At 41.3% G+C, this 25,919-nt stretch overlaps 1 protein-coding gene across 50 annotated transcripts in view; it reads left to right on the forward strand.

The window, feature by feature from the left end:
- Positions 1-25,919, forward strand: part of NEB (nebulin) — a 152,892-nt gene that overhangs the window by 38,179 nt on the left and 88,794 nt on the right. For all 50 annotated transcript variants that reach the window (XM_083403736.1, XM_083403769.1, XM_083403780.1 and 47 more), the window contains 29 exons: positions 464-568; positions 933-1,040; positions 2,125-2,436; positions 3,798-4,004; positions 5,245-5,349; positions 5,477-5,584; positions 6,482-6,793; positions 7,675-7,881; positions 9,200-9,304; positions 9,993-10,100; positions 10,510-10,821; positions 10,949-11,155; positions 11,502-11,606; positions 12,644-12,751; positions 13,403-13,714; positions 14,497-14,700; positions 16,071-16,175; positions 16,262-16,369; positions 17,569-17,880; positions 18,473-18,676; positions 19,405-19,509; positions 19,610-19,717; positions 20,261-20,572; positions 21,289-21,492; positions 22,539-22,643; positions 22,739-22,846; positions 23,910-24,221; positions 24,784-24,987; positions 25,697-25,801. In XM_083403736.1, the coding sequence (XP_083259862.1) occupies positions 464-568; positions 933-1,040; positions 2,125-2,436; positions 3,798-4,004; positions 5,245-5,349; positions 5,477-5,584; positions 6,482-6,793; positions 7,675-7,881; positions 9,200-9,304; positions 9,993-10,100; positions 10,510-10,821; positions 10,949-11,155; positions 11,502-11,606; positions 12,644-12,751; positions 13,403-13,714; positions 14,497-14,700; positions 16,071-16,175; positions 16,262-16,369; positions 17,569-17,880; positions 18,473-18,676; positions 19,405-19,509; positions 19,610-19,717; positions 20,261-20,572; positions 21,289-21,492; positions 22,539-22,643; positions 22,739-22,846; positions 23,910-24,221; positions 24,784-24,987; positions 25,697-25,801 (5,217 nt within the window). The remainder of the gene's footprint in view (positions 1-463; positions 569-932; positions 1,041-2,124; positions 2,437-3,797; positions 4,005-5,244; positions 5,350-5,476; positions 5,585-6,481; positions 6,794-7,674; positions 7,882-9,199; positions 9,305-9,992; positions 10,101-10,509; positions 10,822-10,948; positions 11,156-11,501; positions 11,607-12,643; positions 12,752-13,402; positions 13,715-14,496; positions 14,701-16,070; positions 16,176-16,261; positions 16,370-17,568; positions 17,881-18,472; positions 18,677-19,404; positions 19,510-19,609; positions 19,718-20,260; positions 20,573-21,288; positions 21,493-22,538; positions 22,644-22,738; positions 22,847-23,909; positions 24,222-24,783; positions 24,988-25,696; positions 25,802-25,919) is intronic.

A 25,919-nucleotide genomic window follows, 5' to 3' on the forward strand; every position in this document is an offset into this window, starting at 1 on the left:
AGTACATTGATTATTGCTTTAATTTTATGGTCTCGTTAGATAGTAAAATTCATGTTAAATTGCTGTTTTAGGGGTCGCTTTGAAAAGTCTGGAACGGATTAATTTGTTTTGCATTACTTTCTATGGGAAAGCATGCCTTGGTTTTGGAACGCTTTGGTTTTGGAACTGATTTCCGGAACGGATTAAGTTTGAGAACCAAGGTACCACTGTAGTGTTACCGAGATAGAAAGTGTTTACAGTAAATGTTCACTGTGGTTGCCAAGGTTATCTTGCATTGCCCATTTGGCTAACCACAGTCTGCAGAGCCTTGGGCAGGGTTCTCTCTCACAAATTGCTGCAGAAGTGTGGATAACTGGATAAGAACCTGAGAGAACTGAAACTGACAGGTCCATTCATCCCAAATCTACAATGAGGTACCGTGTGCCAAGCCAGTGAAATGATGCATGTGCCGTTTTCCTTTTAGATAACGTACAAGCTGGAGGGTGAGAAAGTTAAGCACAACTACCACTTGGATCCAGATGTTCCTGAGTTTATTCAAGCAAAAGTCAATGCCTACAATATAAGCGATGTGAGTATTCGATAAGCAGAAATCAAACTAATCTTTCAGAAAGTGAATTATGCGTCTTAGTTTTATTAGCCTTACACATTTCTCCCTCCCCCTCTCTTTCTCACTACCTATGTTAGTTGAACACTTGTGTCTTGGTAGCAGCAATGGTTGGGGATTCTGTTTTGGAGTGAAGCTGCTGACCCTTTTTTATTATATTTTAAAAGATGATATCATTGTGTTTGCTGTATACACATATCTTGTGGATCATCCTTAATAATGTCAGAAACCCACGTGGATGTTTTTGCTCAGTATACTAGAATAATATTGCCGTTTGATTGTGCCACTAGGATTATTCTTACTATGAATATTCATTCTTCTTTTTAAGCATTCTTACAAAGCGGACTATAAGAAGTTAATTGCCAAAGGGTATGATCTGAAGCCTGATGCCATTCCTATCATTGCTGCAAAAGCTTCACGAAACATTGCCAGTGACGTAAGTTGAATCTAGATAAAAATTCAGAACTGCCTTGAACATCATGCTTTCGACTGAGTCAGATTATTTGCCTGCCTAGCGAATGACACCCTTTAGGATCCAATGCAAGGTATTCCCCACCTCTCTAGCCCTGCCACCTGAGATGTGTCAAGGATTTAACCTGGGGTCTTACTCATGCAATGCAGATGAGCCACCTCAAAACTATGCCTTTGAACATTTAATGAAGTTAATTGGATATTATTTGTTCAGCAGAATCAAATTTTTCATTGTTTACCCTGTTATTCTCAGGAGTGCATCTACATCAGTAGGGGGGAATTACTAATCAATTCATTATTCGTTTGAGAAATTTTGAACAGAAGGAGACAAGCTCTTTTCGGGGTGGGGGTGGGACAAGGAAGACCAAGGCACCATCCACCGTGGTGTAGTGGTTAGAGAGGTGGACTTGTAATCTGGTGAACTGGGTTCACTTCCCCGCTCCTCCACATGCAGCTGCTGGGTGACCTTGGGCCAGTCACACTTCTCTGAAGTCTCTCAGCCCCACTCACCTCACAGAGTGTTTGTTGTGGGGGAGGAAGGGAAAAGGAGGTTGTTAGCCACTTTGAGACTCCTTAAGGGGAGTGAAAGGCGGGATATCAAGTCCAAACTCCTCTTCTTATTATAATTTTTTCTTGGACATTGGCCATCTATGGTGACTAATTGTGATAATTCCTCAGACAACACTGGGCCTTTTCCCGGGAAATCTGGGATATTGGACAGCATTTCTCTTTCAAAATAAAAGCACTAGGGACTGTTGTTATCTGCCACCTCCAATACCTCCAAAGAGAAAGAGGGTAGGAGGCTTGGAGGGGAGGGGACGGAAAGCAGGACATGAGGGGACCAAGAAAGTGGAAAATATAGTGTTCTGGACTTAGGTAAAAATAATTAAATATTCACAAATTTAAAATTACTTTTAAAATGTTGGAAAGGGTGTGATGGCCAGAACGTAACAGTAAGGGTGGAGACAACAATAGAATAACAAATATCTATGTGCAGAATGAATGTCTGCCCATTTAATTTTTGTTCCTTTGACTTGATTTCCCCCTAGTACAAGTACAAGGAATCATATGAGAAAGACAAAGGAAAGCAAGTTGGGTTCCGCAGCCTGCAAGACGATCCTAAATTGGTCCATTATATGAATGTGGCCAAACTTCAGTCAGAACGTGAATACAAGAAGGACTACGAAAGCAGCAAGACCAAGTATAACTTGCCCATGGACATGTTCAGTGTGATAGCTGCTAAAAAGGCCCAGGAAGTGATCACCGACACAAACTATAGAACATCTCTGCATAATTATACACTTTTGCCCGATAACATCAGTGTGGAACGGTCAAGAAATATGATGCAGATTCAGAGTGATGTATGTATTCTGACGATGAAGATGTCGTTGTTGGTTGTTCTTGATATCTTAATTAATTTATATACCACTTCATTGCCAAGATGGGTTTCTAAGTGGTTTACAAGTATAAACACCAAGTATACCAACGCGGGTGGCGCTGTGGGTAAAAGCCTCAGCACCTAGGGCTTGCTGATCAAAAGGTCGGCGGTTCGAATCCCCGCAGTGGGGTGCGCTCCCGTCGTTCGGTCCCAGCGCCTGCCAACCTAGCAGTTCGAAAGCACATCCAGGTGCAAGTAGATAAATAGGGACCGCTTACTAGCGGGAAGGTAAACGGCGTTTCCGTGTGCGGCTCTGGCTCGCCAGAGCAGCGATGTCACACTGGCCACGTGACCCGGAAGTGTCTCCGGACAGCGCTGGCCCTCGGCCTCTTGAGTGAGATGGGCGCACAACCCTAGAGTCTGTCAAGACTGGCCCATATGGGCAGGGGTACCTTTACCTTTTTATACCAATTAAAATATAGACATTCTTAATTAAAATATACAGTAAAAACATAAGCCATAAGAGATTCCCATTAAATCATTAAAATATGAACCACCATAATTTAAATATGTAATAAAGCAATCCCACGGTGATAACAAGGTTGTGGAGGTTGTTAGCAGCTTGGGAAGTCTCAAGGTAGGATGCTCTGCTAGGCTTTTGTCCTGTCTCATCTGTTCTGAGTTTTTGTCCTGGTTCAGATAAGGCTGCTTAACCTAACCTTGGGATCAGGTATCCTCTCCTTTCATCACACTTTTAGAAATAATATTTCCCACATAAGCCAAAATTAACCTGTTGGAATTAATGGACTTCAATAAAAGATGGAGCAGGAGAGATGGGCTCACATCCCGTTCCTTTGAGGTGGATGGAGGGAGTGGTGCATAAGCAGCAGTGGGTGTGGATCCAAGGACCAAAACGGAAAGGCCAAAGTCAAAAGTGGCTGGAGGAAACCCATTCTTTTCTCTCTCTCCTCCCCTCTGTCACACACAGACCCTCATTCAGACACAGCTATCCAGACACAAACCTCACCCAAACACATCTTATCTGCACACACATAACCAAATGGGCCAACCTGAGTAAAATATGGGAGGAGGGGGCGCTCAGGTAAGCCCCACCCCGCATGATCGATCACAATGCATACCATTTGAATAGCAATGCCCATCAACTTTGGGGAGGGCAGGCCCCCTCAGCCCCTAGCAGTTTGCTCCTATGCACACAACCATCTACCAATCCGGTTTAAGCCCACAATCTGGCACCAGGATGAATTCATTGCTTTGGGGTGTTGTGAAGGTTGAAACAGATCTTTCCCACATCAAATCATTTCCCATTGTTTCCTTCCTTTAAAGAATCTTTACAAAGCAGATTTCAACAGCTGGCTGAGAGGAGTAGGCTGGGTGCCGATCCAGTCTCTGGAAGTGGAGAAGGCAAAGAAGGCCTCCGAAATCATTAGCGAAAAGAAATACCGTCAGCACCCAGACAAGCTGAAATACACCATTGACATGACTGCTATGGAGCAAGTGCTGGCGAAACAAAATGCTGTTACGATGAACAAGGTAAAGGAAAGAAAAACCTCAGAGGGATATGGCTCATTTTTGAAATATAAACTTTATGTCTCAAGAGTTTAGAGTCAAAGTAACAGGTGTGATTTCTCAGTGTTGTTCACCAATGGATACCAGCACTTACTGGAAGTACTACTTACCCTAAGTCATTTGTGTAAAAGTGATTGATTTTGGTGTACCTGATGAAGTTGCTGGACAGTAGATTGACGCAAAGAAAATACTACTAACTTCGTGCAATGCATATTCAAAAAATAATTAAATCAATTACATTTAAATGTATTGATTTATACAATTGAAGTATAGTCGACTATGATTAAAGTAAAATAAATATGTACTTTGGCTGCTGGGAGAAACGCTGGTAATCAGCAGCCAGTTGTCTGATGGTTTCACAATACAGTAGTACCTTGGTTTAAGAACAGCTTAGTTTATGAACAACTTGGATTAAGAACACTGCAAACCAGGAAGTAGATGTTTTGGTTTGTGAACTTTGCCTTGGAAGCAGAACATGTTCCGCTTCCTGATGAGTGTGTTCCATTTGTAAATTTCGTCCCCTGCTTCTATGGGAAAGCATGCCATGGTTTAAGAATGCTTTGGTTTAAGAATGGACTTCCGGAACGGATTAAGTTCGTAAACCAAGGTACCACTGTAGTGAAATCTGCCACATGAACAAAAAAGAATCAGTGCAGGCCAGTGTCTTCATGGATGTGGACAGCAGGGATTAGAAGTGTATGAGGCTTCATTCCTGTGTTCAGATGCCTGGGAATAAGTTCCATTGAACTCAGTAAGTCTCATTTTGAGTAGACCTATCTGTGATTGTGCTGTGAGATTCACACCAAACCCCCTTCTCACTTGTGTTGTGCCACGATGCATAAACACAGAGTAAAATCAGGCAATTATGCTTGCCTTTGTGAAGGTTTAGGAACACAAGAAAACTGCTTGTTAAAAACTTAAGTGGAGTACATTATTGAGTTTTGGAAGAGAATTTAATCTAACGTGGTAAACCCAAGGATCGGGTTTTGATTTGCAGTTTTCCCTGCAAGGTGGTGATCCCCTCTGATCTGTAACTTCTTATGGAGGCTAGGATCTCTATTTATTTCAAAGAGGCTTGTGTAAAATTCAGTGTGCATTAATGGCCAAGCATGTATAACCCAAATCAACCAATAATTTGCAACCTGCAAAAGTAAAAACAGAAAGCGACATCTTTAAGTCTACTCTTTTTTTTTATGAACTGCAGAGACTGTACAATGAAAAATGGAACAAAGAGAAGGCAGAAATTCACGTGATGCCCGACACGCCAGAGATAATCTTGTCCAAGTTCAACCAAGTCACCATGAGCGATGTAAGATTTCAAATGACAAAGTGTATTCTACCTCCCATTCTGTATACCAAATATATGAGAAGTGCATTTTGTTTTTAATTTACAACCTCCCCTTTACCAATCTTCCCTTCATCCTTTTTTTGAAAAGAAACTATACAGGGCTGGCTGGGAAGAAGACAAAAAGAAAGGCTACGATTTGAGGCCAGATGCTATCTCAATAAAGGCAGCCAAAGCTTCAAGGGATATCGCAAGTGATGTAAGTTTAATTTTTCCATTGCGTTCATGAGAAAAGACTGATTTATCCCTAGACTTACCATTCTCAATTAGCCCTTCCTCCCATGTTTGGAAGCCTTACGTTCTCTGAGTCCATCTGGGCAAATCTGAGAAATGGTTCTTATTATACTGTTGCTTTCATAAGCTTTGTTTGGAGCCCATGGCTTTTGAAAATCACCTACTCAAAGACGATCCTGCAAGAATATGTTTCTTTGTGCCCATTGCACTTACATCTAGCACAGGTGTACATCAATGAAGAAAAGATAGAGATAATTTACTAGGGGTTAATGATGGCCCCTACTCTAGAACAACCCCTACCCTAAATTATGGCCACAATTGTGCATGTGAAATAAGGTTTACTGATTTTAAAGAGCTTAAGGGTACTTTATTAGATTGTGGCTGAAGTGTATACAACTCCTATGGGTTGATGGTTTCACTTATTATTAAATGGGCAAGGGGATAAATAAAAGTTTTTGAATTTAGCACTTTGGGAGGAATTCAATGTTGTGCTAAGGTAATCAATGCAATCTTGCCAGAGGGAATGACTCTCCCACATGCTGTTCCGGGGGTTCTTTCAGAATGCATTTCAGAGCTTGCTGGGGGAAGGAAAGCCCTGTTTCACAAGCAGAAGGTCTTTGCACAGTGCTTCCACTAACAAGATCTATCCTACTGTTTGCTGTTTGGGGATCCTTGTACATAATAATGGCTCCCAAGCCTTTTTATTTTGAAAATTTTATAGTTGTTGTTTGTTTTTTTATAAAAAATCAACTCATAAACTTATTTGAAATGTAAAATGGTTGTTTTGCCATGTTCAGTAAGGTGGTGGTCTTAACTGAGTTTCTCTCTCCCCCTGCCCCCCACCCCACCTTTCTGCTTACAGTACAAATACAAACTAGCCTTCGAGCAAGCCAAGGGAAAGCACATTGGATTCCGTAGTCTGGAAGACGACCCTAAACTGGTGCACTTCATGCAAGTTGCTAAGATGCAGTCAGAGCGTGAATACAAGAAGGACTATGAGAAGTCAAAGACCCGGTTCCACACCCCAGTTGACATGTTCAGTGTGGTGGCAGCCAAGAAAGCACAGGAAGTGGCAACGGATACAAACTACAGGAATATTATCCACACATATAATGTTTTGCCTGATGCTATGAACCTGGAACTGGCCAAAAACATGATGCAGATTCAGAGTAATGTAAGTAAAAGACTTTGAAAAACCACTGAATTATAGATGTAGACTATTTAACCCTCCAAATCCATATGTCCAAGGTGAGGGGGGCCCCTTAGGCACCTGGAATATTCTATATGTCATGTAAAATAGATTATAAATGTATACAACAAGAAGAATCCGCTGACAGCATACGAATCAATTTGGCTTACCTGACCCAACAAGCTTTCCTGACTCCCCCTCCCCTCACAAATGCAAACAAGCCCCACTGCAGCCAATTACAACCAACCACACCCTGCCCCCAATACCTCTCACTACCAAGGAAATGTAATAAATGAATAGAAAGAGAACCTACACAGTTGACTCTGACACAAAACCCAACACGTACGCTGTGCAAAAGAATATAAGCCTCACTACTCCCCCCTCCTCTCCCCCCCCTTCTTCCCCAACCTTATACTGTACTCAGCACTAATGTCTCACAGCAAATGTACCTGATTTGTCAGAAAGACTGTACAACCTGAAAAAAGAGACAAGGCATGTACTTTTGTAAACCATATATGCAAATATTTGCAAAATGTTTATGTGTTTCAATAAATGTGCATAGTCTTAGACTGAAGAAGACTGTAAATAATTTTGTGGTGATAATTTTAAAAGCAACAATACAGCACAATATTAGTATGCCTTTTTAAGTTTTGAAATGCTTACAAAGAATCAGGCTAAATATGAAGTTGCTACCCTAAAAAGGTACAGCTTAACTGATTAGTACAAATAAACCACAGCACAATGTATTGGATTTCTTTTCTGCTGTGCCAGTGCGTGAAATTTTTGCAAGTAAACACTGCTGCTTTAAAAATAGACTAGCAGTGTATCTGACATTTCTCACATGCTTAATTTCATTTTGTCTCCAGAACCAGTACAAAGCGGACTACGATGAATTCATGAAGGGGGTTGGGTGGGTTCCATTGGGATCTTTAGAAGCCGAGAAGAACAAGAAAGCCATGGAGATCGTCAGTGAGAAGAAATACAGGCAGCATCCAGACAAACTCAAGTATTCTATCAAGATGGATTCTATGCCCATGGTCCTGGCTACACAAAACGCAAAGACCATGGACGGGGTAAGCAAATAAGCCTAGCATAGGAAAGCTGCTGCCGAGCAGAAACTTGTCCTGCGATTTCACAAACAAATTAACCCAACCAACTAATCTGTGACTTGTTGACTTAATTGAGAACTGGAAACACACAGAAGTTAAGATTCATAAATGCATGATGATAGGGCAGTTGTGCAGGAGGCAAACTTTCCTACTTTACTGATTTTATACTACAGTATTGTATAAATTACGGAGTAATATTTATAGCCCCCCCCCCCCAGATTTCATTATTAATTTTATAATATTTCCTGCTCAACAAGTTGTTACTAATAATGGCATTGCTTTGATATCTGGTCAGTAAGACTTACTGGCGTAGTCAGGGTTGAATTGGTTTGTGTTCTTCTACCACCTCTCCTTTCTTTGATTTCTGTGTCATTTTCTCGCATGCTAAAATTGCTCTATGTATGTGGCAGATTAGGGTGCCTGTTTCTCTCCTCGTGATAAGATGAATTTATCTATTACTCTAAGATCAGTATGTGATTGGGTCATGTGAGATCACACCCATGCCTAAATTTCACGTGTCTCTTATCAAAGGAGGTTTGCCAACATTACGAGGCAAAACATTTACAAAAGAGTCTCTGCTGGTTGGTCTTCTTGTTCCAAGGCAATCCAGAAAAGTAGCAATAGTTAACTCATTATTTGGATTCCCTGGGTAATATTTTTCCGTGGAATTGTATATTTTATAGAGTTGCTCCAGATCAACAAACAGGTTGCCATCTTAGCACATGGTTGCTGCTTGCTTTGTGATTCCACAAGAAACAAAATGAACCCTGATTTATGCTGGCTTGTGCTGAATCAGGACTGTCAGAATCTAAAGTTTTAGGCAGGGCATGGAACACTAGGCTTAACCAGCCTGAAAACTGTCCTGTGCATTTGTTAATATAAAGTAGGCCTGCATTTTTTAAATTAAGAATTGGTTGGCTAATAGATTTTTAAAACTTGTAATCTAAAAAGGCATCTCCAGTTACTCAGATAGCAGGGTTGTTTTTTTAATATATATATATAAATTGGATCCTAACCAAGGGTGATATTCAGCTAAGTCAAGTGAAATCAATGGATTTAGGTAACTTAAATCCACTGATTTAATGGGTCTGGTCTGAGTATGATTAATATTGGATATCCCTTTGTTAGTTGCACAAGGCCCATTAATCTTAGACATTCGAGTAGCAGCTTTTTCAAACGTGTAGCAAAGCAAAAGGGTCTAATGCATCTCCTCTTAGAGGAAAATAAACAATTGTAAGTGATTTTTAGAAATGGTGATATAAGTTTTGCGTTGCCTTTTCAGCACCTTTACAAAAAGGACTGGGAAGCAGACAAGATCAAGATTAACATCACTCCAGATATCCCTGAGCTTGTTTTGGCAAAAGTCAATGCATTCAACATCAGCAATGTAAGTATGAGGGCTAGGTAGATAGCTGGGGTTGTATTAGGCTTTCATGTAGTGCTAAAGATAAAGAACTGCTAATGAGGTGATTAGCTAGCATAAAGAGCTATTACCTTCGGGGTATAGTCCTGCATTGGGACGCGGGTGGCGCTGTGGGTAAAACCTCAGCGCCTAGGACTTGCCGATTGCATGGTCGGCGGTTCGAATCCCCGCAGCGGGGTGCGCTCCCGTCGTTCGGTCCCAGCGCCTGCCAACCTAGCAGTTCGAAAGCACCCCCGGGTGCAAGAAGATAAATAGGGACCGCTTACGAGCGGGAAGGTAAATGGCGTTCCGTGTGCTGCGCTGGCTCGTCAGATGCAGCTTGTCACGCTGGCCACGTGACCCGGAAGTGTCTGTGGACAGCGCTGGCTCCCGGCCTCTAGAGTGAGATGAGCGCACAACCCTAGAGTCTGTCAAGACTGGCCCGTACGGGCAGGGGTACCTTTACCTTTATAGTCCTGCATTATGATTCCCCATTGACACAATTTATTAGAGTATTAATAGTCCACCTTTTTCCAAACAACTTTTTTAAAAAAAGTAAATGAAAGCCCGCAAAAAGTCAAGAAAGCTTTACCTAGCAGTTGGAAGGAATGTTCTCTCCATACAAAAGCATTCACTACAAAGCCTTTATTCTTTTGTTTCTTTGAATACACAGAAAATGTACAGACTTTCCATGGAAGAAGATAAGAAGAAGGGATATGATCTGAGGGCTGATGCAATCCCCATTAAAGCTGCTAAGGCTTCCCGAGACATTGCCAGTGATGTAAGTTTTTAAGGCCAAATTATTTTAAATTACTGTAAAAGCTGAAGTTCATACATTGCATCAGATCCAAAGGTTTTGTGAGCAGAAAAAGTCTTCCCACTGCCCCAATGGGTCTGGAGTCCCGCTTGTCCTATACCACTGAAAATCTGCTCAAGAAGGTTGGGGTCCTCTCCAGAGCAACAGGGGAGGTGGTGCTGGGGAGTTCAGTGTGGGAAGCTGATACAAAGATAGCCTTATTTGGGACAAATTGGAGTGACACCTTTGGATCTGACCCACTGTCATATTTTATTAGTTTTTATGTTCAACCTCATGTACACTTCATCACAGATGAAGAAATGTTGCATTTCTAACCTCCCTGAGATTAAATTTTACTTCCTTGCTTATGTTCTGTTTGTCTTCTTCTGTGCAGTACAAATACAAGCTAGGATATGAAATGGATAAGGGCAAACTTGTTGGCTTCCGCAGCCTCCAAGATGACCCAAAGCTTGTTCATTACATGCAAGTAGCTAAGATGCAGTCGGATCGTGAGTACAAGAAAGCCTACGAAACCAGCAAGACCAAGTACAACACCCCGGCCGATACTTTCAGCGTCATGGCTGCCAAGGAAGCTCAAGCAAATATCACCAACACCAACTACAAAAAGCTCATCCACAAATATATCCTCCTGCCAGATGCCATTAATGTAGAACTGGCAAGAAACATGAACCGGATTCAAAGCAATGTAAGACCTTGCATTCTCTTTTCACTACCAGTCAGTGGCTATATTTCTCGTGCATTTGCAGATGGTTTATGTTGCTGCAGCTATAGCTGCTCAACTTTGGCTGTGTGTTATTCTCTTCCACCTGCAGCATGAATACAAACAAGATTACAACGAATGGTACAAAGGACTTGGTTGGAGTCCTGCTGGGTCACTGGATATTGAAAAGAGTAAGAAAGCCACTGAAATTGCAAGTGATTCGAAGTACCGCCAGCATCCAAGCCTTTTCCCATTTAAGAAGCAGATGGACTCAATGGACATGGAACTTGCGAAACATAATGCTGGTGTTATGAATAAGGTGACTGTCGTTACCAAGTGTGAAAAGAATCTGTTTTGTTTGGACCAATTGGGGACATTTGGAATTTTGAGAGGGTGCTGTGAGTGCCAGTCACAAAATGGCTGCTATAGGGACATGGCATAACAAAATGTCTGCCCTGGTGTTTTGCATAATACAAAATGGCCACTGCTGAGTGTATGGCATAAAGCAAAATGGCTTCTGTGAGGTGTGATATCATACCAAATGGCTGCTATACCTAAAAGTGTAAAAAAAAGATAAATAAACAACTTTAAAATTAATATGGCAACATTACTGCACGTATAAATGCAAATTGCATTGCTTAATCTTGCTTTGTTTTTCCTAATAGCATTCATATATAGATGCGTGGGAGAAGGATAAGACGAAGATTCACGTGATGCCAGATACACCCGACATTATGCAGGCCAAAGCAAACAAGTACAATTACAGCCAGGTATAGAAATATGTAACAATGCATTGTGTTGGTTAATATACTATTCGTATGCAAATTCTCTGGCTCAGATATATTTTGTAGGAATGCCTTTGTTTTCTTTAGTTATTAGAAGGTCATTTCCAATTGTATTTGACATTCACCTGAAGTGAAATCTGAAGCGAGTGCTTCGTGTCAGAACAAACAAGAGGAGTTTTGAGGCAGGCCTAGATTTGTGATCACACTAGTGAAATTTCTCAGGGCTTTCTGCACCTCTCTGTATTGTCATCACATTTTACCTAAAGCAGCATTTTAAGGAAATTTCAGAACCTTCCCTCCACCCTTTGAATGAAATACAGGGAAAGCCAAGAGTTGGGAAAACACTAACAGAAATTTCTCAGGGGTCTCCGAACATATCTAGATCGTCACCAGATTTCACCTCAAATGAAATCTGAACCAAATTTTCAGATTTCTCTTTGGGCAATACTAGAATGAGTTGAAACAGGTGGTGAGATGCCTTTTTTTTAATGCCTCTTCTCCTTGTGAAAAGCACCTCCTGTTTCAGCAACAGCCTTTTGAAAAAGAAAAAGCCAGGGCTGCAAAAATTAGGGCAGCAATGGTTACCCATTTTTGGTATTGTGACATCTCCCTGCTTCATGATCCCTGCTTGGCAGGATCATATAGCCAGCAAGACTCCTTTTTGCAGTGTTGAGGGATGGGGGGGGGGGGTTGCCCAAGCACCTGCCAGCTGAGGCAATAAAGATTGGGAGTGAGCCACTGTAAAAAAGGCTTAGAAGCATCTTTTGAAGAGTATTTCAAGGGACTCAATCATTCACCTCCCCCCCCCCAACAAAAATGTTTGCTCATGAAATTTAACTCTGCCCTAGCTATAACAGCACAGGAGTTTTGAGGGAAGCTAAGAACTATTTGGTGTTCCTTGTGCAATTTCTTAACTGTTCCACACTCAAATATTCCAAATATATATTCTGATATATACCTCCAGTGGAAGAAATGCCTGTTATGTACTGAGCTTTTTTTACTCTTCTTGCTTTCCATATTAGAAACTGTACAAACTTGGATGGGAAGAATTGTTGAAGAAAGGTTATGACCTCACCGCTGAAGCAATCTCAGTGAAATCTGCAAAAGCATCAAGGGACATTGCTAGTGATGTAAGTAGCATTGTAGTACACCTTCGATGCATTCAGTCACGCTCTCTAGGACTCAGTCATGTAAATGGTTTTCAGGGCCAGAGCTTGTTGCATTCCATCGAGCTTCACCTGCCCCTCACTCTTCCAGGTACCTTGCCAACTAAGTGCATTCAGAGTACTTTCTCCCTCACCTCTGAGTGCCATGGTGTGTATACCAGCACAGACCAGCCAAAGCACCTATGGTTCCCTTGTAGAGTAATAGATGTCCTACTGTATGATTTTTCCAATGTTCCCTATGAAGAAAAAGTCTTATCATTGCATCTCATGTAGTTATCAAGCAATTTTGAATCGAGGTAGGCTATTGGTGGTGGAATCTAGTTTTCACCAAAACATGCCAGGCTGGGAATGTAGTGCTGCCACTGTGCTGATATTTTTTTGGCCTGTTTCCAGAGCAGCCTTATGGCATGTCTACTCACAAGTAGGACCCACTGAGTTCAAGGGGGGCTTGCTCCCAAGTGAATGAGCAACCCGCTTTGCTTTTGAATTGACAGCAATCACGAAAGGACACATTTGCAAACAGTTCTGACATGGCGCCTCCATTGGGATAGATCTGCTAACGATTCTGGATTTTGTCGTTCTTGTCTTTGCAACAAACTTTGTTTGTGATTTCAGTATAAGTACAAAGAAGGTTACCGCAAGCAACAGGGGCATCACATTGGAGCACGCAGCATACAGGACGACCCCAAACTTGTGCATTCTATGAATGTAGCCAAGATACAGAGTGAGAGGGAATACAAGAAAGACTTTGAGAAATGGAAGACCAAGTATATCAGCCCTGTGGATATGCTGGAGGTCTTGCACGCTAAGAATTGTCAGAAACTGGTCAGCGATATTGATTACCGTCATTTTCTGCACCAATGGACATGTCTCCCGGACCAAAATGATGTCATCCATGCTAAGAAAGTATATGAAATACAAAGTGATGTAAGTCGTATTTATAAACCATATCTAGAATGATATTTGTTTGTGAAGGCAGATTTCAAGTCTCCTTCAGTCTCTTACCTACCCTAATGCTGGTAGGTCCCTGCTTACATCCTTCATTCTCACTGACTTCTTATTGCTCTTGTTCATCCTCGTTTTTGCTATTTCTGGAGTATGTTCCCAATCTTTTCTGATACCCAGTTTGTTTAATCTCTTAATTCGTTTTTGTCAAAATTCTTTTCTGAGATTTAAGGTGCCTTAAAAACAATGTTTCCCTTGTCTCCCCTCCTGTGCTAGTCTTCTCACTATGTACATTTTTGGCCATATTCTTGGCCAAACATACCGGTACAGTGGTACCTCAGGTTACATATGCTTCAGGTTACATACGCTTCAGGTTACAGACACCGCTAACCCAGAAATAGTGCTTCAGGTTAAGAACTTTGCTTCAGGATGAGAACAGAAATCGTGCTATGGCGGCAGGGCAGCAGCAGGAGGCCCCATTAGCTAAAGTGGTGCTTCAGGTTATGAACAGTTTCAGGTTAAGTACGGACCTCCAGAACGAATTAAGTACTTAACTTGAGGTACCACTGTACTTGGTCTTCAAACTTTGCAAAACTTTGTATGCTTTATTTAAATAACAATCAAGCCAAATGATAGACGTACCTAAGGCCAGGACCCATAATCAACGTATGACGGAGGAATAGGAATAGGACCAAAAGTTAAAATCCTCTTCAGTGCTATTTGCAATACCAAATGGATCTCATATATGTTTTCTTCCTTGCTAGAATGCATACAAAACAGATCTTGAGTGGCTGAAAGGCATTGGATGGAACTCATACGGATCTCTAGAATCGGAAAAGAACAAGAAGGCTTCTGAGATTCTGAGTGAAAAGAAATATCGCCAGCCTCCAGACACTGTTAAATTCACAAGTATCGCTGATTCAATGGAGGTGGTTTTGGCAAAGGAAAATGCCAAGCATAGGAGCGATGTAAGTGTTCTTAGCGCATGGATGTGCTGCTCTCGAGGAGCAGGTGTCAGCAGCGGGAATAATGGCTGTGAATGGTAGTGGGGAGGACTGAGTGAGTGAGTCATACCCTACAACATAGTTAACTGCTTTACAGTCCATCCAATGCATGTTTACTCAGACGTAAGTCCCCACTGTATTTAACAGGGCTCTCTAGGGAGCATGTTCAGGACAGCAGCCTTAATTAGTTCAAGAGTACCTTCCTTTTTTGCTTGGAGTTTGCTTCAGGTGAACATGCATAGGATTCTGTAGCAATTTTGATAAGTGCATTTTTATTTTTGTTTTCAGTTTGATGAATTTGGTATAAAAAGGGAAATTCAGTTTCTGGGCCTAGGGATTTATTTAGGAAAATGATACCCCCCCCCCACTGTAAGCCTGCAATCCTGTGAAGTAGGATATAATTACATTGGTTTAAGTACTGAGCAACCCTTCTCCCCCTATTCTCCCCAAAACAAGGCATTTTACAGTCTCTTGCACCAGCAGAGGTGCCAACTTGGATAAAATATTGTCCGGGGGGGGGGGGGACTAAGCCCCGCCCCTGATAATCACATGGCACAGTGCGCACACATCATTTGAATGACAATGCCCATCATCTTTGGGGGCCCTAACCCCATCAAATATTTTATTGGGGGGATGGACGAAGGGACCTCAGCCCTAGGAGTTAGCTCCTATGTGCACCAGGTATTCAGCAATGTCTCAAGGTGCATGGGAGCACAAGACCTTGCGCTGCACCTATTAGCACAAGGTGCTGCACAGTCTCTTTCACAAGGTTTTGCACAACGCGCCATGGAACGCCGAGCACAATTCAAAGTGTTGGTGCTGACCTTTAAAGCCCTAAACGGCCTCGGTCCAGTATACCTGAATGAGTGTCTCCACCCCTATCATTCAGGCTGGACACAGATCCTGCGCCGAGGGCCTTCTGGCGGTCCCCTTGCTGCGAGAAGCCAAGTTACAGGGAACCAGGCAGAGGGCCTTCTCGGTAGTGGCGCCCGCCCTGTGGAACACCCTCCCATCAGATGTCAAAGAGAAAAATAACTACCAAACTTTTAGAAGACATCTGAAGGCAGCCCTGTTTAGGGGAGCTTTTAATGTTTAATAGGTTATTGTATTTTAGTGTTTTGTTGGAAGCCGCCCAGAGTGGCTGGGGGGACCCAGCCAGATGGGCGGGGTATAAATAATAAATTATTATTATTATTCCACATGGGCAATGGCCTACCCAACATTTCACATTGGCGTGATGTACTTTTGTACTGTGCTGAAGTTGATATTTATTCTTACTGGCACATTATTATTATTATTATTATTATTATTCACTGTCTTTCCATTATTTCTAGAAACTTTACAGAGAAGCATGGGATAAGGACAAGACTCAGATCCACATCATGCCTGACACTCCCGAAATTATCCTGTCCAGAGCCAACTTAATTAACACGAGCGATGTAAGTTTGATGCTGGATAGCATAGGAGGGTGTTTGAGCTGTCTGGGCTTCCACAGAGATTAACTTTCTGATGGTTCTCTCAATAGAAACTCTACAAGTTAGGATTTGAAGAATTGATAAGGAAAGGCTATGACCTTCCACTCGATGCCATACCAATCAAGGCTGCAAAAGCATCTCGAGATATTGCCAGTGAAGTAAGTATTTCATTCTGCTGGTTAACAGCCAAATGGCAATGCTGCTTATTAAATCTTTGATTTGGCACATTGTTAACGTTGTGAACTTTCTAAGGGATGTGTGTGCATATGTATATACATTTAGTTACACATAAGTGCACACACTGATTTTCTTTTAATTTTTTTTTTTTTATATTTATCAACTAAACCTTAAGGGGGGGAATAGTTTCGAAGTTTCCCAAAAATAAATGCAGTGCTTCGTATAATCATTATAATAGCTGAAATGAATTAATTGTGATTTGAAAAGTGTCAGGTTTTGAACACATATAAAATGAGTGTAAATCAAACCCTGGTTTCAGCTTCTCTTTTATTTCTCTTTTATAAAATGGAATGCTATCTTGAATCAACGTTCTCATATATATATATGATAAATTCCCTTTATAAATAAAAAATAAGTCCTATTAGGGAGCAATTCAAAGCTCCCTCTGGCTCTGAGGCAGTCTGAAGGAGAAACAGGAAGAGGCACAAGTGCTGCTGTGCTGGCAGAAAGGGAGGCCTATTGGTAGAAGGAACTCCATGTTAAATTATTTGTATTAATGGTTTAATAAATATTTTGCTTATGGGTGGGGTAATCTTATATACCTGGGAGGAGATCTGCCACACCCATAGCCTTATTGGCTCAGTGAGATGGGTTGGCAGCTTTTTCATCCTTTTGTTTGTTTGTTACCTTCCCGCCCCCCTGTTGTAGATAATGCAAAGCTATTAACTTTACCAGCTGCAGGGCTGGTGTAGCTAAGAGGCCCTTTTTTGTGTGTATCAGGATAACAATGACAGCTTAGGTTCCTGCACATCCAAGCCTGTCCCCGACACTCCCGTGGAATAGTCCACTTTGGGTCCTGCAGATGTACCCAGGACCTTCCGAGGTAGAATTGCCATTTTGGTTCAGACAGGCAAACCTTAACACAGAAGGATGGTTAAATTTTGCTTAACGTTTTACAGTACTACAATCACACAATATTGCTTTGATTCCATAAACTCTTAAATGACTGTTGGTCATGCTCAACCATTTGAGATGAAACACCTGATTATATAAGTTAGGATGTCCTGAGAAATCAAGTTTTGGAGGGATGATCATTTGCGAAGGCCTTTATAAATAGACGAACACTTCTTAATGTAATTAGAATGAGAAGTTAGTGAAAATAATTTTATTTTTCACACAGTACAAGTACAAAGTTGGATATCGCAAGCAGCTTGGCCACCATGTTGGAGCACGCAGCATACAGGATGACCCGAAACTTGTGCATTCTATGAATGTAGCCAAGATGCAGAGCGAAAGAGAGTATAAGAAAGACTTTGAAAAATCGAAGACCAGGTATACCAGCCCTGTGGATATGCTTGGAGTCTTACTGGCAAAGAATTGCCAGAAGCTGGTCAGCGATGTCGATTACCGTCATTATCTGCACCAATGGACATGCCTGCCAGATCAGAATGATGTTGTGCATGCCAGGAAAACATATGAACTTCAGAGTGATGTAAGTATCTTATTTTTTCTTAAAGGCTTTTAAGCATGAGACTATCCCAGGGTTGGTGGATTTTATTCACAATTCCTTATGGGGGAAAAGCCTGTCTCTAAACAGCAAATAGTGATAATTGTGCCTGGATCGTAGAACAAAAAGGTGAGACCGGCGTGATGGGTCAAATGAGGGAACATATTATTCATAAGTCAGAAGAGTGGGAAGCTAACTTCAACCTTGAGGGACCTGCCTGTTCCAAGGGGATGCCAAGTCATAGCCCAAAGCCTAGGTCCCACCTAATGGTGAGCAAGAAAGTGGTCCTAACTCATCCCCTTCAGGATTGGTAGTAGATGGTTCTATTGGACTGCCCCACTCATCAGCCTAATGGCTGCATTCTATTTAGATAGCATGCATACTATATATTAAAAGAGTAAAAAAAAAGTTGAAAAAGTTTGTTTCTTTTGTTTAATCTGTGCTGACAATAAGTTGACAGTGTAACAACAGTCTCTTTAGTTGACGTGGATTATAATTTGTGAAGGCAAAAATCCTCAATTGTAATGGAAGGTTTTAATGGAACTATTGTCCTCCCTGCTTGTTTCTTTTCAAACAGAATATGTATAAAGCAGATCTTGAATGGCTAAAGGGCATTGGCTGGACTCCAAGTGGTTCCTTGGAAGCTGAGAAGAATAAGAGAGCCTCTCAGATCTTGAGTGACTACATCTACAGACAGCATCCTGACAAATTCAAATTCACAAGTCCCATTGATTCTATGCCTATGGCTTTGGCAAAGCATAATTCTGAAGTTATGGACCATGTGAGTTTCATTCATGCCCCTTCCTTAAAACTCGTATGAGCAAATATATAAAGAAATCTGGCTGGTTTAGCAATGCTGTGACTGGGAATATGCAGGCTCTGATCACTTTGAGAATTTGCCTAGTGATTTTTTCATTATAACTATTTATCTCTATGATTGTTATCTGACCCTAATTAACTAATTAAGAGTTTCGTTTTTGTGCTAAGGAGGCACATTTCATCCATTCTTATTTTCATCCTTTTTCAACAACCATTTTGTAGCAAAATGTTGGTTTTCATACATGTTGGATCAGGGCCATTTCCAGAAAGTAGTTATGGGGAGGGCATTGTTTGAGAACATGAGTGTCCCCCTGCCACATGTTATGTAATATCTATCTGAAGTATTCAGACCTGTCACCAGGAGATTTGAAGTGAAATACCACTAATATGTGGAATGTACCCATCAATCTCTTTCTGTTCCATCCGAAGCATCAGAGGAGATTGACTGGTGCTTGGAGATGGTGGAAGACCTGACCGCAATACTCCATGCTCTGGTAACTTCCAGTCTGGATTATTGTGATGTGCTCTGTGTGGGCATAAGAACAAATTGGAAACTTCAACTGTTTTATCTGTTTTATGACTATGATGTTATGTTGAAGGACTTCTGATAAATGTTAGAAGCAAACAAATTGCCATTCTTGGTTGCTGCTGCCTTCATCAAATAATTTATTTACTGGTTGTTGTTTTCAGCGCAAGTATATAGATGCATGGAACAAGGATAAAACCACCATTCATATCATGCCAGATACTCCTGAAATTATACTGTCGCAGCAGAACAAGATAAACTATAGTGATGTAAGCAAACTTTTTAAAAACAATTTGGTAGAGAACAAATTTAGAAGAAATACAAGTGCCCTGTTTTTAAACACACAATCAATCTTTGCCATTCTTTTAGAAATTATACAAACTTTCATTGGAAGAGGCCAGGAGAAAGGGTTATGATCTTCGTGTAGATGCAATTCCAATCAAGGCCGCTAAAGCTTCAAGAGATATCGCAAGCGAGGTAAGTAGTTCTGTTCATGAGTTGTCAGATGCTGTTATGTAATAGGCATTGCATTTTCCCAAACCACTTCCCTTAATAGTAAATAGTCCCAAATAGGCTAAATAGTCCCCTTGTGTTACCGATATTGTCAGTTATCATAAATAGGAATAATCATTGAATACATTAAGTTTTTGCAGGTGCCCGCAGATGTTGATGGCAGAATCCAAAACGTCCCTCAGTCCTTCCAATAAAATAGTTTCACTAAGTTCCCAGTATGTGGCACCCACATGTGGTAAGCTAGCGGGTAAACAAATCTTTACCTGTCTTCCAACCCAGATATACCAGGAAGCCTACACCTAGGTTTGGTTCATGCTCACATTTTTTAATGTTGTTTTTCTTTAAAGCTTTCCCTTTCTGAAAAAATAAAAAACACAGACCGACAGGTCCGTTTTTTAATAGATTTATGAATCATATTCTGTATAAGTACAGAAACAGAGAAATTGTCTGACGCAGTCTTCTGGGTAGATCATTTATAGTATGTACATATATTTCTTTCCCCTCCAGTACAAATACAAAGAAGGCTACCGCAAGCAAGTTGGCCACCACATTGGAGCACGCAGTGTGCAAGACGACCCAAAACTTGTGCATTCTATGAATGTAGCCAAAATGCAGAGTGAGAGGGAGTATAAGAAAGACTTTGAGAAATGGAAGACCAAATATACCACCCCTGTGGATATGCTGGAGGTCTTGCACGCTAAAAATTGCCAGAAACTGGTCAGTGATGTCGATTACCGTCATTATTTGCACCAGTGGACGTGCCTGCCAGATCAGAATGATGTTGTGCATGCCAGGAAAACATACGAACTTCAGAGCGATGTGAGTATCTTTATAAGAAAAAGCGTTTTAAGCATTAGATTATCCCAGGGCCAGCGGATTTGAACCACCATTTTCTGTGTGAAGAAAGCCTTTCTCTAAACAGCAGGCAATTATAATTGTGCCGGGATCTCGAAACAAAGATTGCTTACTGCTCCAGAGGCTCAGAACACCTTTGTGTGGGATGTACATTTGGCTTTCTGCTGAGGTTTGCTCCACAAAGGGGGAACCACTACCAAGGAAGCCCTGAGACCAGGCATCACCAACAGTTTAGCACCCACCGAAGGCAGCACCAGCAGGGAATCCCCTGCCAGATATAGGACCCGAGATTGTTGAAATCAGGGAAGCGCTCCTTTAGGTACTTGGGTCTCAAGCCATTTGGGCTTTGTGTGTTAGTACAAACACCTTGAATTGGGCCCAGCAGCTCACTGGCAGCCAGTGAAGTGCCTTCAGGATTGATGGCAGATGGTTCGACTGGGCTGCCCCACTCATCAGCCTAATAGCTGCATTCTGTTTAGATAGCATGCGTACTATATATTAAAAGAGTAAGAAAAAGTTGAAAAGTTATTGCTTGTTTAATCTGTGCTCACACAAATTGACAGTGTAACAATAGTCTCTTTAGTTGACGTGGATTATAATTTGTGAAGGCAAAAATCCTCAATTGCAATGGAAGGTTTTCATGGAACTATTGTCCTCCCTGCTTGTTTCTTTTCAAACAGAATATGTATAAAGCAGATCTTGAATGGCTAAAGGGCATTGGCTGGACTCCAAGTGGTTCCTTGGAAGCTGAGAAGAATAAGAGAGCCTCCCAGATCTTGAGTGACTACATCTACAGACAGCATCCTGACAAATTCAAATTCACAAGTCCCATTGACTCTATGCCTATGGCTTTGGCAAAGCATAATTCTGAAGTTATGGACCATGTGAGTTTCATTCATGCCCCTTCCTTAAAACTCATATGAGCAAATATATAAAGAAATCTGGCTGGTTTAGCAATGCTGTGACTGGGAATATGCAGGCTCTGATCACTTTGAGAATTTGCCTAGTGATTTTATCATTATAACTATTTATCTCTATGATTGTTATCTGACCCTAATTAACTAATTAAGAGTTTCATTTTTGTGCACATTCCATTCATTCTTATTTTCATACTCTTTCAGCAACCATTTTCATACTGGTTGAATCAGAGCCATTTCCAGAAAGTGGATATGATGGGCTTTGTTTAGTACCATGAGCATTTCCCCCGTCTTGTTAATTAATATATATCTGCAAATCTCAACAGGAGATTTGGAGTGAAATACCAATAATATGTGGAGGGCACCAAGCTATTGCTCTCTGTTCCATCTGAAGCACGAGAGGAAACTGAAGTGCTAGCCTGGTGCTTGGAGGTAGTAATGGCATAGGCAAACTCGGCCCTCCAGATGTTTTGAGACTACAATTCCCATCATCCCTGACCACTGGTCTTGCTAGCTAGGGATAATGGGAGCTGTTGTCCCAAAACATCTGGAGGGCTGAGTTTGCCTATGCCTGGACTAGATGCTGGTCAGTAAATTGAAGTGGAACCAGGAAAAGATGGGGGTCTTATGTATCCAAAGTTCCTCTGGAAGGAGCAGGTGCAAGCATTGTCATGTTCTGGACCCATCTTTGTCAGTGGAGGCCCAAGTAGCCTCAGTGCCTAGGAGTTCATTTACATCTACAGCTGGTATGCCAACTACGGCCCAACTACAGACAAGACTTGGCCACAGTACTTCATGCTCTGGTAACTTCCAGATTGGATTACGGCAATGTTCTCTATGTGGGGCTGCCCTTGGAGGCAATTTGGAAACTTCAACAGTTTTATGATTGTGAAGGGCTTCTAAGAGATTTTAGAAACAAACAAATGAATGAACGAATTACCATTTTTGGCAGCTTCTACCGTTATCAAATAATTTATATACTCTTTTTCCTCTACTATTTACTATTTTTTCAGCGCAAGTATATTGATGCATGGAACAAGGATAAAACCACCATTCATATTATGCCAGATACTCCTGAAATTATACTGTCGCAGCAGAACAAGATCAACTATAGTGATGTAAGTAATGTCTTCAAAATCATTGGTAGATAACCAATTTAGAATAATAAGTGCTCTATTTTTAAACATTAAACCAATCTTTGCCATTCTTTTAGAAATTATACAAACTTTCATTGGAAGAGGCCAGGAGAAAGGGTTATGATCTTCGTGTAGATGCAATTCCAATCAAGGCCGCTAAAGCTTCAAGAGATATCGCAAGCGAGGTAAGTAGTTCTGTTCATGAGTTGTCAGATGCTGTCGTGTAATAGGAATTGCATCTTCCTAACCCACTTCCCTTATTACTTTTTTTTTTTTTAATATCATTTTTCTATTGCTCAGTTACTGAATAGGTGGATTTTTGTTTTCTGGTTTGAATTGTTGAAAAGGCTGTGATATGTGAATCCCTCATTTATCACAGCTGATACAGCTACTCTTGTGATGCTTGGGATAGATTTAGATGGACTAAATAGCTTCCCCCATTTTATTGATATAGTCAATCATCATTAATAGGAATATTCATTGAATATGTTAGGTTTTCACAAGTGCCCAAACTGGTGATGGTGGAATCCAAAGCATGCCTGAATCCGTAAAATAAAATAGTTACACTTTATTCCTTGTATGTGGTAGTATGTTGACAGCTAAAAGGTAAAGGTAAAGGACCCCTGACAGTTAAGTCCAGTCGTGAATGACTCTGGGGTTGTGGTGCTCATCTCGCTTTACTGGCCGAGTACCCGGTGTTTGTCTGCACACAGTTTTTCCGGGTCATGTGGCCAGTATGACTGCGCCGCTTCTGGTGAACCAGAGCAGCGCACGGAAACACCATTTACCTTCCCGCCAGAGCGGTACCTATTTATCTACCTTCCGATTGGCAAGCCCTAGGCTAAGTGGTTTAGACCACAGTGCCAGGAATCCAACCCAGGCTTGTCATTCAAGCTTACACTTACATTTGGCTAATGCTCGCATTTGTTTTCTCTCCCCCCCCCCCCCGTTGTTTTTCTTTAAACCTGCCCCTTCTGAAAACAACACAAAACAGAATGATTGGTCCATTTTTAATAGATTCTTGAATAATATTAAAAATACCTGCCTAAAGGAAACAAATCTTTAAAGATTATGATAGAATCTGTATGAGGAAATAGGAAAATGAAGTGGCAAAAAGATAAGGAAGAAAGATGCTATCTAGATGGGGAAAATACTGTCACAATCCTCTCAGAATGTGGGATTTTCCAGTGCAGCTATCTGAAGAATAATCTTATGGGTAGACAATTTACACATGTATATCTATTTCAGTACAAATACAAAGAAGGCTATCGCAAGCAGCTTGGCCACCACATTGGAGCACGCAGTGTACAAGATGACCCGAAACTTGTGCATTCTATGAATGTAGCCAAAATGCAGAGTGAGAGGGAGTATAAGAAGGACTTTGAGAAATGGAAGACTAAGTATATTAGCCCTGTGGACATGCTGGAAGTGTTGCACGCTAAGAATTGCCAGAAGTTGGTCAGTGATATTGATTACCGTCATTATCTGCACCAGTGGACCTGCCTTCCAGATCAGAATGACGTCATCCAAGCTAGAAAGGCCTATGAACTCCAGAGTGATGTGAGTACTATTTATGTTTGGGCACAACTAAACGTAATATAAGGTATAAAATCGGCCCTCCCGGGGCTGCAGCAGAGTATCAGCAGGAAGCAGACTGTCAGATTTGTAGCATTCCGAATTTCTTTTATTATTTTCAGCGAATTAAAACAACAAAGCATAGCTAGTGTGAACTGAGTGCCTCACACACATCTCTGTTGCGAGAGAAGAGAGAGAGAACAAACAGCGGAAGTTACAGATGCTCACTTCCGTTCTCAGGCATAACAGTACACAACAGTACAGGAATGTCAACATGGATATAATGTTACATCAGCGATGTGAGACTGAAATCCCAACAACCTCCCCATGCCCATAGCAGCCATGTTATCCTGACACTTGTGGCACTTTTATCCAAACATGAGTTTGGGTAAACTCATGAGTTCGGCACCTCATTATGGTGTGTATGTGTGTGTGTACACATTTTCTCTCTCTCTGGCATCCTAATCAGATGGCACCCCCTCCCCCAAGCAAGAGTCCTTTATAGCTTTTGGTTTTATTAATGTTTCTTTGAATTTCTTATTCACAGAATGCCTACAAAGCAGACCTTGAGTGGATGAAAGGCATTGGCTGGGTCCCTATTGGTTCACTGGATGTGGAAAAAGCCAAGAAGGCTGGAGAGATCCTAAGTGAAAAGCAGTATCGTCAGCCACCAGACAAATTGAAATTCACCAGTGTGACAGATTCTCTTGAAATGGAGTTGGCCAAGCATAATGCAGAAACAATGAACAAGGTGAATCTGAGCCGGGCAGTTGAGAAACTAGTATTGTGGTACAAATATTGTAGGGTCTTATTACAGGGCACTAGTGATCCAAAGTTTTTCCATTTTCACTGATTTCCATTGGGGAGCTTTTTGTATATTGTTTAACTTTTGATATTTAACTTAAGGAGATTTAAAAGTAACTAGCTTTGGTCAGAGTTTACATTACATATTTGCAATATGACATACAGTTAACATTTCTTTTAAAGCTGTATTGGCATATAGGTGGGTAGTCAACAAGTAACATGGTTGTGACCCCTGTACATTTCTCTGAAAGCAAAACATTTCACTTCATGTATCTTAGACATTTTTGTCAGCTATTTTATTGCAAAGTTCATGAATTGGAAGAACCTTGCGCCTTTAGCATCAGGTAGACTTAAATATGAACAAATAATACATTTATTCTCATATGGAACCTGTGAGGTAGATTTAAGCTGAGAGATTATTAGTGGTCCAAGATCACCTAGTCAGCTGCATGGCTGACTGAAGATTTGAACTCTACCCAGTCTTAGTCCAACACTCTACCTACAGCACCACAGTTCGAGGTAGCAGAGTTCTGCCTCAGCAGGCTATTTTAATGCAATTTTCATAGGAGGCCCTCACTTAAAAAACAAAAAAGCCCTAAGATTACTGAACAATTGTCCTTATAACCACTGTCTCTTGTGCTTATGTTCTTCCACAGCGTTTGTATACGGAAGCTTGGGATAAAGACAAGGTTACGATCCACGTGATGCCTGATACCCCTGAAATCATGCTGTCAAAATTCAACAAGCTAAACTATAGTCATGTGAGTGCCACTTGGATAAAAAAAGGAGTTCCTCCATACCAAGGGAGACTGCAAATATTTCAGCCAACGTCTGTGGTTCTTGCAAGGGATGTGGGCCCCATAGTCACCAGATGGCTAG

Source organism: Podarcis tiliguerta, assembly GCF_965153285.1.
Source record: "Podarcis tiliguerta genome assembly, chromosome: 1".
In the NCBI taxonomy this organism is placed as follows: Eukaryota; Metazoa; Chordata; class Lepidosauria; order Squamata; family Lacertidae; genus Podarcis; species Podarcis tiliguerta.